A 14,107-nucleotide genomic window follows, 5' to 3' on the forward strand; every position below is an offset into this window, starting at 1 on the left:
AAATATATTTGGCTGCATGTTCAAGTAGAAAAGGGGTCGGGAACCTGTGGCCCTTTTCATGAACACATATAGCACACAGATGAAATGGGGCAAATTTTCAGTATCTTAATTCATGAAGGGCCAGTTTTTGCACATGCGAAGCAGAGATAATCATGAAATGGTTTGGTCCAGTAGATGTATAGGACACAATTTTAACCAGTTTAAAATCAAGGTGTCACACCAACAGACCTGTTTGGGCTATCAAGCTCATTGAACATTCTCTGTTCTTTGTTGAAAAGCCACAGAACAGCTTTAACCAGAAACAAACCTTTTACCAAGAAGCTCTATAAAAGAATGTAAAGCAATTTGATTGAATGAGCAACAGGAATGGGCGTAGCTATACATAAATACATTGGTATCCTTGATTGCAGTATTTTGTGTCATTTTTACTAAATAACTTTGCTTGCACCAGATTTTGAAACCATTATTTAGGGCAAAAATGAGCCTCTATACTCTGAAGCAACTGCGAGAGGGAAACCAATTATAAGTGGTATATTTATAATGATATGGGGAAACAGGCTATGACATAATCATTTTTAATGGATTTTATCACATCTAACGTCCCACGGAGAAATAAAATGAGCTGAAGAATCAGCTATTGTCTCAAGAGCAGGTTTGGAGGTTTTGCTATATTTTGTCTTAAACTATATGGAGTGCCTCCCACCCCCACGAAAAAAAAAAAAATTCTATTTTCATGGCTTTTTGGATCAAAAAGGTACCCAACCTCTGCAGTAGAACTACGAGGTTGCAAATCGAATGCACGTAACAGACATCAGATGTGTTTTATTTATCCACCAGTGTCTAAAATGTTCTTGTGTTCATTGAAATTAGAATTTTATTGATTTAAGTTGTAACGTCACAATTCAAGCGCACCTGACAGACATTGGGTGCGCTGTATTTATACCGGAGCGTCTAAATTGTCAATGTTTTTTTTTTGAAGACTTTCTGGTTACATATATTAAAATAGAGCTAAAAGGTCATTATTCAAGCGCACTTAGAATAGAATATACCTTTATTGTCATTGTTACAAAATGGGTTAACATATTGTAACGAAATTTACAGGAATCGGATGCGTTGCATTTGTTCACTGGGGTGTCGTAAGTTTGGTTGATTGAAAATTCGATTTTGGAACATTTATTTGTCAAATTGGCTACAAACAATAAGTAGAACGACTAGGTCACAATTCAAGTGCAATTGAGGGGCATCAGGTGCACTGCCATTTGTTCGGTGTCAAACTTGCTTGGTTTATTAAAAATAGGAGTTTTAAATTTGGCAATATCTATTAAAGCAGAACTACCACGTTACAATTCGAGCCCATGTGAGAGCCAGTGGGAGTGAATCGATCTTGAGCTTTTTGAAAATGCAATTTTGGAACATTTATTTATAAATGTGGCCATGCATAATGCACAACTGCAGGGGTCACAATTAGAGCACATCTGACAAACACCGGGTACACTACATTTAACCACCAGTGTATCTGAATTGTTTTGGGTTTGTGGAAAATCTCTTTGTAAAATTTGCCAAAATATATTAAAACAGCTCCAAAGTAACAATTTAAGACCACCTGACAGACACCAGGTGTATTGCATTTCTTCAGTGTCTTCATTGTTAAAAATGTGATTTCTTTATTTGTGTATATGTATTGCAGCAAAATTACAAGGTTACAATTCAACTGCTTAAGATGAACATCGGGTGAGGGGCATTTGTTTCTAAAATTGTTCATTAATTTATTGAAAATTCCATTGTGATTTGTAAATGTACCCTCGTATATTAAAACAGAATTACGAGATCATAATTCAAGTGTGTGAGAGGCAGCGGGTGAGCTGCAATTGTTCATCCCTAGTGTCGGAATTGTGAAGTTTATTGAAAACCTGAATTTGGTAGCACTAAAATAAAAGAACAGCCACATATAGCAGGACAAGGTACAAAAAAAAAAAAAAATAGGTGCGCTGCCTTTGTTCACCTGAGTGTCCGAATTAAGCTTTATTGAAAATTAGATTTTAGTAGGTTTTATTTTCAATTGGCCACTTATATTGCATTAGAAATACTAAGTTGCTATTGGAGCACAACTGCAGGACATTGGGTGCGCTGCATTCGTTCACCTGAGTGTGATAATTCTTAGGTTTATTAAAAATCAGATTTTTTATTTCAAAATCAAATTAACCGCATTTATTGCAATGGGACTACCAAGTCTTAAATCTAGCACAACTGATAGACATCAGGCATGCTTGATTTTTCACCCGTGTCTGAATTATTCTTGGATTTATTGAAAATCAAACGAAAACTGCAGCAATTAACAGACAAAAGTGTTTACAAAAAAAATAAATCTCACTGAAATTTCATAGAGCATAATGTAGAAAACAATGGATTACAAGGAGGTGCTTGGTGCAACAAATATGAGGAAACCGAGGAAATTGTGCAAAAATAATCTGCACTCAGAAGAGAAGCAAACTTTGGTTGGGCTCTCATTGAAAAACAAAAATCAAACTCTTGCTTTACAACTTTCCTAAGCTTTATTTTGTGAATTGTCCGCTTTCAAGCTTCAAGTGGTCCTGATGAAGTTTTTTTTCACAATTATGGCCCCCAAAAAAGGATGCACTAGCTACAGAAAATGTTTCCATTTTCTTAATAGAAGAGCACCAAGTCTTCAAGAGTGCTAGAATTCTGGGGCGCTAATGCTAATATTAGCCAGCAGTGGAGAAAAAAATGCAGCTAAGTGGGAGTCAAGTAAGAGTTACTGTAATTTTCAGACTATAAGCCGCAATTCTTGACACACAATTTTCAGATGCATTTTTCTTAACGGCCGCCAGGGATGCTCGGGCAGAAAGCTAAGAGTGGGAAAGTGGTCTCAAGAAAGTTAAAACTGTCAAAAAACAACAATGAAGTAATACCAGCCCCCTTAGCGTTGTGACACGTGTTGCTGTGTCCTGCTGCCTCTTCCCCTTGTGCATTTGTTATTAAAACTTTGTAAGTCTACGAACTTTCTTTTTAAATATCTTATGTCTCAACCTGGTCAAGTGCGGCTTATGTATGTACAAAATGTATTTTCCTTTTAAATGTATTGGGCACGTTTGGCTTATAGTCAGTTGCGGCCTGTAGTCTGGAAATTAGGTTACCCAAAGTAAAATTTAAAAAGGGAGGTATTAAGAAGCGCACCTGGCGCCCTCCCAGTTTCATCTTTTGGCACGTCGAGGATCCCTGCCGTTGCTAATGCTAACCGACGTCTTAGCCGTGGCGGGGCCAGTCGGCAAGGCCGATCCGTTGCCGGGGGACCGCCCGTTGGCACGCCCGAACGCAGAGTCGCGGGTACCGCCCGGTGCCGGACCCCCGCCACTGTTGTTGTTGGAGGAAAATGGGGGCATGGATCCATTTCCTGTGGGGTGGACAAACAATTTCAGTTGATTTTACCTGCAAATGTTTGCGCATTTTCCCCAAGTTACAAGAGTAATACATTAGGAATTGGTGTCACAAACTACATAAAGAGATATTTGAATATGAATTACCTGGTGCAACCGAGCTACCTGAATTCTGATTTGGCGGAGAGTTTCCTCTCTGATTCTGGTCCGGTTTCCCCTGTTGCAAAGAAAATGCTCACAGATTTTCCAGAGGAAGACAATTCATTGCATACCTTTGTGAACTGACTAATTTTCCATTTAACACTAAATTATTTTTAGGGTAATGAAACCGCTGAAGCACTTACAGACTTGTTTTGCTGGTTTGTCTGTGCAAGAAGCTCCGGATTAGCTTCGCTGAAATTGGGAACTTCTGAGTAGACCATGCAAAACCTGGAAAGAACAATGAGAAATTTTCAAAAACAAACCAAAAAACAGTAGACACCCGTAGTTAAAGTGTCCCTAGCTAACTATTATTGCGTTTTAAAATGGGGATTTTGAGGTTTTTACGTCCATCATTTTGGCATTTCCTCCTCCATACGACAAGGACAACAAAAACGTATGGAATTGTTGTAATTGACACATTATTTCTCCAAGATTCCTGTCAGCTATTGGTCTACATCATCTAAATTGCTAGTCAGTAATTGGTTTGTGTAGTGGCATATAATACGTGCAATTGTAACCTCCCATCTCGATTACTGTAATGTACTACTCTCCGGCCTCCCTAAATCTAGCATCAAAAGCCCGCAGCTGGTACAAAATGCTGCAGCGTGGCTTTTAACTAAGACAAAAAAGTTTGATCACATTACTCAGATTTTTTGGCTTCCTGTCAATTTAAAATGTGATTTTAAGATTCTGTTTTGTTATACAAAACAATGCAATGACTTGGTCCCTCATATTCAGATTGAAGTTCCCTCCATGTCCCTGCTCAGAGCCTTTGCTTGAAAAATGCTGGTCTACTAATGATCCCAAGAGCCAAGAAAAAATCGGCATGTTCGAGAGCGTTCTCCAATCGGGCCCCGGTGCTGTGGAATGCTCTGCACTCAAGATTAGATCTGCAACCTCAGTGAAAGTGTCTAGGCTTAAAACCCACTTATATTGAATAGCTTGTGAATGTTGTTTAAGTCAGTAGGGTGTCAACCAGACATTCTGTTATTACATATATTTCATGTTGATGTCTGTCTGTTGCCCTTGCAACATCTATTGCAGCCTTGTCATCCTCGAAGGGGGATTACCTCATGTGCCGCCCCTTCTCAAGGTTTCTTCGATTCCTCATACTGAGGTTTTTAAGTTTCTCCTTGCCCTCATGAAAGTTTTAGATCAGGGAATTGTGTAACAGTAACCCTGCCCTAGACTGTCCACCCATTGGGGTCTCACAAAATTAAATGGAAACACTGCTCACTGTGATTAGGTACTTGCAAAAAAAAAAAAAAAAAAAAAAAAAAAAAAACTTGCACAGGAAAGGCACTTTTCTTTTAAAATCGATAATTGCATTCAAATTGCAATACTGATTTGAAAAATCGCAATAAGGTTTTGTCCAAAATCATGCCGCCCTACAAGTAACCATGAAAATGAAGTCATGTTTATTTGTATAGCCCTTAATCACAAGCTGCACAGACCACAGATTTTGCAAACTGCAGAATCTCCTGATCTAAAACCTATACAAGGGCAAGGAAAAACTTAAAAACCTTAATATGAGGAAAATGAAGCAGTACTATCCGTTTCATGTGGGGGAGAAAACTCATACCTAAAAACCGCACTGAAAGTGGGATGGGTGGCGCCAGGCCACACTTGCCCAAGACACACCACAGAAAGTAGAGCGCCGATGATCCTGTCGGTTAAGGGATCCGTGAACCATGATTACTTAATATACACTATTTTGTTACTAAGTTTGCATATGTATACACGATTATAATGTATTCATGTGGTCTACCGGAGATTTGAAATGCTTTATCTACACATAACCATAAGTTTATTCTACACCCCCTAATACAACACATCAATTTCACCTTGGAACTCCCACGTTACAACATATGAATGTCATATTCTGGAGGTCAAGTGTATATTTTTACTCCTCTAGTAATGATACAACTTTCTTGTCTGGCACATTACCCCCAAAATGAATCTTGTAATTGATGCTACTCACTCTCCAACCTTCTGCAGATCACCACCTCTTCCAGTGTATAGCGTCAGGCATCCTTTCCATATGGACGCGTACCTGAACACATCTTGTTGAAATCAGACTGAAATGTCGAGATTGTGCACTTGATGCCTTACCCTCTTGTGAGTTTGATAATATCGCCGGGCTGAATGAGACTTCCCAGCTCATCCCAGACAGAGATGGCGATACTGCCACTCTTGTCCGCCACTTTGCAGGATCGTACTTCGTGACCATCTTTGGTCTTGGTCACTCGTCCTGGTTGGACAAAAACACAAATGGAATTACAATGTTGTTACACGAGTCCTGAATTTAATTTACAGTGACCATTCGCTATGACGCTGTTCAATTTTCACAATTTTCTCTCATTTCTTCACTGATTTATATAGTGCGTTGTTCAGCATTCCGAATGGCTGTCCGCATCAGTTTCCATTGACTGCGATAATTTTTTCACAGTCGTTATTTGTTGAAAAAACTTAGATACAATCGTCTATGCAGTACTTTTTAAGCAAATGCTTGAACCTTTTAAAGGAGTCAGTTTATCGTTCTAAGGGATAGCATTTAACTACCGTAATAGTAATAAAATTACATTTTTGACTACACGGATATCATATTCTTTTTGGAAACAACCATAAACCATGCTTAACAGTATTAAATAACTACCGCTCAGGTTTTTTTTCTTCATACAACTATAAACCACAAAAAAACAGTTTTATTTCTAATTAGTTTTGTCTTAAATAAAAATATTTCCAAATGTTAATATATATGAACTGGAAAAGTAATGCACTTTTAGTTATGTTGTCATCTAAATGATCGTTTTTAGTTATTCCTATGTACTTATGAAAAATACAGCTTACAAAACTTTTGTTGTTTATCAAACTTATTTTAGATATATATAAATTTTCAGTCATGTAAACACATACCCATCTCTACCCTGGACAAGCGCACAAGAATATTGTGTCCATGTATTGAAAAAGATTAAGTGTGAAGCACATTGTACAGCGCCTTCGAAGGTCTTCATTGACTTGAAAAGCGCTACATAAATGCAAACAATTTACCATTCATCTTTTTTGTTTTTGCCCAATTAGTCGTCATAGTACCATGTCAAATGCAAAAGGAAATTAAAAAAAAAAAGACATCCTGATGGCGCAAGATAATTTACAACATAACAGAGCGCACAATAATAAAGGGTTATAGTATAAATTACATTTTAAAAAACGGATTTATTGTCATTATTGCACAATACAGGTCCAAAGCATGGTTAATCAGTGTTTTATTTTGCAGCGTGCAAGTTAATTTTCAATCCGTAAATTCTGGACTTGATGGTCTTGAATTGTCTTATTGCTAAGTGGCATTGCACTTTTTTCTTTGAACTATTTTATAAAAACACTGCCTTACAAGTTTTTTTTCTTTAAGATGTTAAAATGTTGAAATAAAAGTGTGAATTTTCCAGTTTAATTTTTTGAAAAATCAACACCAATATTTTAATCTTTGGTGGTAATTGATGTGTATACCTTATCATTATCTATTTAATCAAATATATTAAATTTAATTCATTTTTTTCCCCACTTTTATTACATGTCCCTCCTGGATAACAGCGTGTAACCTCGTTATCAATGACAATAATGGAAATTTTATTTATAAACAATTTTGCGAGCAAATTCGACATACGACGTCGTAAGACGAACGCACAAAAGACGTCTGTCCCTTTAAGAGAACATTCGGACCGGGTATATAGGACAACCAAAAGATGCGACCGTACCGGCTAACACTTACCGATTTCCAAAACGATGAAAAGAATATTCAGATTTTTCAAGCCGGGTTTGACATCTTTAATCAAAGACATCACCTCGGTCGAGGGCGCTGCCATTGTCCGTGTCGATGCTAACCCGCTGGCGGAGAAAACTAGCTTAGCTCCGCAAGCTACGTTAGCATTAGCCTCGCTGGCATGTTAGCTTGGGAAACGACAAAGCAACCACGCCGCTTTTTGTGTACACTAAATAATAAATATGTATTTAGTGGGGATTAAAACGCACACAATGGCCACTCAAGATATTTTGAAAAATATCGAATGACAGGGCGATGGTGGCGCCGGTGCTAGTGCCAACTATGTGGCTACAACGAAAGCTAGCTACTTTCTTTGGTTTTCCTGGATGAATTTCTTCTCATGGCCGAGGGTCAAAAATATTTTAGTAATATTATCAAAAAAAATGACGCAAAAAAACTCTGTATAATAGGTTAATCAAGCAAAGCGCTAACTGCACCTTAAAATGTACCAACAAATCCGGAGTCAAAAATTCTTCGCCATTTAGGCTGCAAGTCGAGAGGGGAAAGACATTAAGAAATTATTTGAAATGGAAAAAAATAAAGCTGTTTTAAAGAAATCTTAACAAACCGTGCTTCCTTTGTGTTGCCTTTAGTGGGAATAAATAAGCACGCAGTTGTGTTACAACTGGAGTGTTCCGTTAAATGAAAATTCGGCTAAAGTTGGCCAAAGTTAAAGATCGTTAAATTGTCATTTCAGATTATTTTAGATGAAAGTGTAAAAAACACTAAGTTTTTGGTGTGCTCGGCTGTTCACTGCAATGTTTCCACTATGGTTCATGACGTCTGACGTCACACGTCTTCGCCGCTGGTTTATACACAATGGACGGTTCCATTAGGTTTGCTGAGAGGAGGGAGTCAACTTTTCATAATCGTTTTTTTCTAAATATCTCTGTTCCCAATTTATAAATGAAATTTTGTATGGACCAAATGTTCATTAAATAAAAATAAAACGATATTTAAAAACTAGAGCGCCGTGTTTGTTTGTTAAAACTACAAGTTAGTTAGTTTTTCGGCGTCGACTGAAATCCAAATGGTGTAAACCAACACGAAGGATAGTGCACGTTGTCGACAAATAGTGAACCTTATTTTAATTATTCTTTTATGTCGTTTAAAAACGATTACATGTAAAACTCTCAACTTTTGTTATAAATTGACTTATACAAACAGCAGGTTTTGGCGTCTGACGGTTCCATTTGTCACGGTGAGGGGCGAAATTAACTATTATATTTCATATATATATATATATATATATATATATATATATATATATATATATATATATATATATATATATATATATATATATATATATATATATATATATATATATATATATATATATATATATATATATATATATATATATATATATATATATATATATAAAATAAAACTATACAGTGGGACACTTGCGTTCTTTATGTCGTTCACCTCACAAGCACGATGGACTGTTTTATTCAGCTTATTGAGAGGGGGGTAGTACACTTTTCAAACGCGTTTTTATATATCTCTAATCGTTAAAGTCGGTTTATACTTCGACAAAAGTTTCTCCAAATACAGTAAAAAAGAAAACTCTGTTTTTTGTCTCTGAAAAGGTAATAGGTTACTTAGTCAGTTGCTACTTCCCGACTTTTAATCAAATGGTGTAGACCAACACGTAATAAACGTTATTTCAATGACATTTTTGTTTACATGAATTCATGACCAACAACTTTAATTTGAGCAAACAGTTGAAAGAACGAAAAAAAATGTCGTCACGAACAGGATTCGAACCTGTGCGGGGAAACCCCATTGGATTTCGAGTCCAACGCCTTAACCTCTCGGCCACCGTGACTATGCAACGTTTACAGGAAACAGAGAGTAGATCACTTTACATCTGTGAATGCAACGTTTTGAGGTGTTTAGTGTATACATAATATCGATGCATTTGTATAAAACATACTAATCCATAGGAGGAAGGCATCCATTACGTATAAATATCTTTTGGGTAAAAAAAAAGGTCATCGTGTAAATGACAATACGTAATTTAAACGCTAGAGGACGCAAACCACCTCTAAACAAATGTATCCACCACAATTTATGTTCACTTTAGTTGATATACTGTATTGTCATCTCTCTGATCAATGCGTTTTTGTGTGGGTTTTATGACGTTCTGTTTGCTTTGATAAAGCAAAGTGATAAGTCTTCTGACGTCATCATCAGGTGCCTTGAAAATCAAGTTTTAAATATCGTACCAAATGTTGTCAACGAATTTGTTTTTGAGGCTAAATCATGAAATATATTGACATTCTCAATGTACAAGTGGTACGTAGTACACCTAAGAATCCCTTCTTGTGTTGAGTTAACCCTCCCGTTGTTCTTTGGGTCAAAATGACTGTCCAATTTGTTGTTAAAACCTAGAATATATCCCTTAAATTATTTTCAATTTAAATGTGATGACTTTTCCTAGATTGGTCCCAAGATTACAAAGATAATATAAGGTTATTTTCAATACACATTTGTGTGTGAATAATATTCTGTAAAAATGTATAAAGATGTCCTTTAAAATGAGGACAACCGGAGGGTTAAACAAGTGATTACTATTATTTGTCTTTACTTTATATATGGTATTTAATTATTATCGCTGGTATATTTCTGAACCCTTTTTCCTTGAAATTGTAAACTTTGTATTGCTCTTGGCGTGTTTTCATGCCAATTTTGTCTGTAATAAATGTTTATTTAGAAAAAAAAGGGGCAAATCACGTGACGGAATCCACAGGCGCCTTTAAAATGACGTCTAAAATACATTTTCTAAGTTATGTTTGTACTTCAAAACGCCGGATTATATATTTGTAAAATTGTTTCCTACCGTTTTCACACACAATGTTCCTCAACTTATCTTAAAGCCCTGGTGTGTGTTTTATAGCCACCTCTAGTGGTGTAAAATACGTCATTCATTTAAATTAAACACCATTGATGCAAATAATATGCAAAAACACGTGTACTATCATATGACATGATTTTAGGTCTGAAAATTAGTATTTATATTTTACTATTTGAATAAGTCGACATTTGTGGCAGCCATTTTACCACTAGAGAAGCCTGAATGAGGGTTTTGACAAGTTAGCTTGTTCCAATGCTGCTATTAGCACAAAATGTCCACTTACTGCACACAGCTGAGTCCAAGTCCTTGCCACTATTGTTATTGTTGGCTGCTCCTTTTTTGTTCTTCAGTGTCTTTCGCCATCCACAGCTGTTCATGCAAGAGAACTCCGCAAAGTTCCGTTATTTAGGCATCTTCCACTCCCCCCACTGTTTTCTTCTCTAGTCACTCATTCCACTGATACCCATGATTCAGAGTCCTAACGCTTGAGAAATTCAATCTTTAAATGGCCCTTTTAGGTAGCTTTTCTCGATAGTTGCTACAGTTAGCCACTTACCCACCTCTGACTAAATTTAGCTATTGTGTCTTTTCAACTGCCACGGGTGTATCCAGCTCGCTTGTTCGTGTCCTTTCACTGGCTGAAATTTAGAAAATAAGGAAATAGGCACGGGAATTTTGCCTTCAGGTCTTTCATAGTGTGTCTCCTTCCAATGCAGGCTCGATTTTGAGCTACAGCAACCTCTAGAGGTGAATTATAAACAACAAGGGCGGAAGTAGCTCAGGAGGTAGAGCGCTCAAGGGATCCCAGTTCGAATCCCGGCTCGTCCGTGTTACATGTCGAAGTGTCCTTGGGTAAGACACTGAACCCCTAGTACCCACAATAAGCAGGTTAGCGTCTTACATGGCTGCAATACAAGGCCGCTATTGGGAAATGTGGAGCACATTGTAAAGCGCTTTGGGAAGTCATTGACTTGAAAAGCGCTATATAAATGCAGATCATTTCATTTAACAATAAACAGCTTGGGGGAAAAAAGGTCCACTGTTGAAGCAATCCTTAAAAAATGGAGGAGGCTAAACATGACGGGCAATCTAAATCATAGTAGAGCCCCATGCCCCAAGATATCACCTTGTGGGGTCTCAATTATTCTGAGAAAGGTGAGGAATAAATGACCTGAAAAGAGCTGGGACCACCGTTTCCAAGGTTATTGTAGGTAATACACTAAGACGTCATGATTTGAAATCATGCATGGCACGAAAGGTTCCCATGCGCAAACCAGCACAAGTCAAGGCCCGTTTTAAGTTTGTCCATTTGGATGATACAGAGTCATGGAAAGTTCTGTGGTCAGAAAATAGAACTTTTTGGTCATAATTCCACTAAGTGTGTTTGGAGGAAGAAGAATGAAGACTACAACCCGAAGAACACCATCCCTACTCAGAACCATGGTGGTATTTGGCGGTATTTTCCTGCACATGGGACAGGACTTGTGCACTGCATTAAAGAGAGGATGAGTGGGGCCGTGTCTTGTGAGATTTCGGAGAACAACCTCCTTCCCTCAGTCAGAGCATTGAAGATGGGTCGTAGCTGGGTCTTCCAACGTGACAACGACCCGAAGCACACAGCCTGGAAAACCAAGTAGTCAAGTCAAGTCATGTGGCTCCGTAAGAAGCACTCAAGGTTTTAGCATTGCCCAGACAATTTTCAGACCTGAACCCAATCGAAAAGCTTTGGAGGGAGCTCAAACTCCGTGATTCTCAGCGACCGCACAGAAACCTGACTGGTCTAGAGAAGATCTGTGTGGAGGAGTGGGCTAAGATCCCTCCTGTAGTGTGTGCAAACCCAGTGAAAGACTACAGGAAAAGTTGACCCCTGTAATAGTAAACAAAGGCTACAGTACCAAATATTAACATTCATTTTCTCGGGTGTTCAAATACATATTTGCAGCTATATCACACAAATAAAAAAATCGTGCATTGTGATTTCTGGAGTTTTCTTTTTAGTTTTTCTCTCATAGTGGACATGCACAGACGATGACAATTTTAAATCCCTCCATGATAGCAAAATAGCAGGGTGTTCAAATACTTATTTTCTTCACTCTCTCTCTCTCTCTTTCTCTCTCTCTCTCTCTCTCTCTCTCTCTCTCTCTCTCTCTCTCTCTCTCTCTATATATATATATATATATATATATATATATATATATATATATATATATATATACAGTGCATCCGGAAAGTATTCACAGCGCTTCACTTTTTCCACATTTTGTTATGTTACAGCCTCATACCAAATTGTATTAATTTAATCTCTTATCTCAAAATTCTACACAAAATACTCCATTATGACAATGTGAAAACGTTTTTTTTTACTTTTTTGGGGGTTTTATTAAAAATAGAAAACTAAGAAATCACATTTACATAAGTATTCACAGCCTTTGCCATGAAGCTCAAAATTGAGCTCAGGTGCATCTTTTTTTACACTGATCATCCTTGAGATCTTTCTACAGCTTAATTGGAGTCCACCTGCAGTAAATTCAGTTGATTGGACATGATTTGTAAAGGCACACACCTGTCTATATAAGGTCCCACAGTTGAGTGTGCATGTCAGAGCACAAACACCAAGCATGAAGTCAAAAGAACAGTCTGTTGAACTGCGAGACAGGATTGTCTTGAGGCACAAATCTGGGGAAGGATACAGAAAAATGTCTGCTGCTTTGAAGGTCCCAATAAGCATAGTGGCCTCCATTATTCGTAAATGGAAGACATTTGGAACCACCAGGACTCTTCCTAGAGATGGCCGGCCTTCTAAACTGAGCAATCGGGGAAGAAGGGCCTTAGTCAGGGAGGTGACCAAGAACCCGATGGTCACTCTGTCAGAGCTCCAGCGTTCCTCTGCGGAGAGAGGAGAGCCTTCCAGAAGGACAACCATCTCTGCAGCAATCCACCAATCAGGCCTGTATGGTAGAGTGGCCAGACGAAAGCCACTCCTTAGTAAAAGGAACATGGAAGCCCGTCTGGAATTAACCCTAACCCTAACCCAAAAAGCACCTGAATGACTCTCAGACCAGATTTAAAATTGTCATCGTCTGTGCATGTCCACTGTGAGAGAAAAACTAAAAAGAAAAATCCAGAAATCACAATGCACGATTTTTTATTTGTGTGATATAGCTGCAAATATGTATTTGAACACCCGAGAAAATGAATGTTAATATTTGGTACTGTAGCCTTTGTTTACTATTACAGGGGTCAACTTTTCCTGTAGTCTTTCACTGGGTTTGCACATACTACAGGAGGGATCTTAGCCCACTCCTCCACACAGATCTTCTCTAGACCAGTCAGGTTTCTGTGCGGTCGCTGAGAATCATGGAGTTTGAGCTCCCTCCAAAGCTTTTCGATTGGGTTCAGGTCTGAAAATTGTCTGGGCAATGCTAAAACCTTGAGTGCTTCTTACGGAGCCACATGACTTGACTTGACTACTTGGTTTTCCAGGCTGTGTGCTTCGGTCGTTGTTGCGTTGGAATGTGGAAAAAGTGAAGCGCTGTGAATACTTTCCGGATGCACTATATATATATATATATATATATATATATATATATATATATATATATATATATATATGTATATATATATGTATATATGTATATATGTATATATATATATCTACATACGGGGCGGCAGTGGCTCAGGAGGTAGAACGCTCGTCTTGGGATCAAGAGATCGCAGTTCGAATCCCGGCTCCTCCGTGTGATATGTTGAAGTGTCCTTGAGTAAGACACTGAACCCCCAATGCCCCCAATAAGTAGGTTAGCACCTTACATGGCTGCACGGCCGCTA

The 14,107-nt window shown here is 37.9% G+C and overlaps 1 protein-coding gene and 1 non-coding gene across 4 annotated transcripts; both read right to left on the minus strand.

The window, feature by feature from the left end:
* Nucleotides 1–2,529: 2,529 nt before the first annotated feature.
* On the minus strand, nt 2,530–8,218 carry nabp1a (nucleic acid binding protein 1a). 3 transcript variants are annotated; one of them, XM_088352373.1, is made up of 7 exons: nt 7,985–8,217; nt 7,366–7,902; nt 5,709–5,847; nt 5,578–5,649; nt 3,740–3,824; nt 3,543–3,612; nt 2,530–3,412 (listed from the first exon to the last, which is right to left on the minus strand). In XM_088352373.1, the coding sequence occupies exons 2-7, from the start codon at nt 7,457–7,459 to the stop codon at nt 3,213–3,215; spliced, it is 660 nt and encodes a 219-aa protein (XP_088208499.1). In that variant the 5' UTR covers nt 7,460–7,902; nt 7,985–8,217; the 3' UTR covers nt 2,530–3,212. The 3 variants fall into 3 exon arrangements, with proteins under 3 accessions (XP_088208499.1, XP_088208500.1, XP_088208498.1); XM_088352374.1 differs by having other exon boundaries at nt 3,561–3,612; nt 7,366–8,218; XM_088352372.1 differs by having other exon boundaries at nt 7,366–8,217.
* Nucleotides 8,219–9,168: 950 nt separating this feature from the next.
* On the minus strand, nt 9,169–9,250 carry trnas-cga (transfer RNA serine (anticodon CGA)). The gene has a single exon. It is a non-coding gene; the product is annotated as a tRNA-Ser (tRNA).
* Between the last annotated feature and the right edge of the window lie 4,857 nt (nt 9,251–14,107).

Source organism: Urocampus carinirostris, chromosome 14, assembly GCF_059441175.1.
Source record: "Urocampus carinirostris isolate Australia breed hairy pipefish chromosome 14, RoL_Ucar_1.0, whole genome shotgun sequence".
Classification (NCBI taxonomy): Eukaryota; Metazoa; Chordata; class Actinopteri; order Syngnathiformes; family Syngnathidae; genus Urocampus; species Urocampus carinirostris.

What these genes read in the sequence shown, in the direction of transcription:
- nabp1a (XM_088352373.1), bottom strand. Translation starts at nt 7,459, where the DNA reads ATGGCAGCGCCCTCGACCGAGGTGATGTCTTTGATTAAAGATGTCAAA. An exon ending in CAAACCAGCAAAACAAGTCT is followed by an intron (nt 3,613 to 3,739) that starts GTAAGTGCTTCA and finishes TCTTTGCAACAG; the next exon opens with GGGAAACCGGACCAGAATCA. An exon ending in AGGTAGCTCGGTTGCACCAG is followed by an intron (nt 3,413 to 3,542) that starts GTAATTCATATT and finishes TCCACCCCACAG; the next exon opens with GAAATGGATCCATGCCCCCA.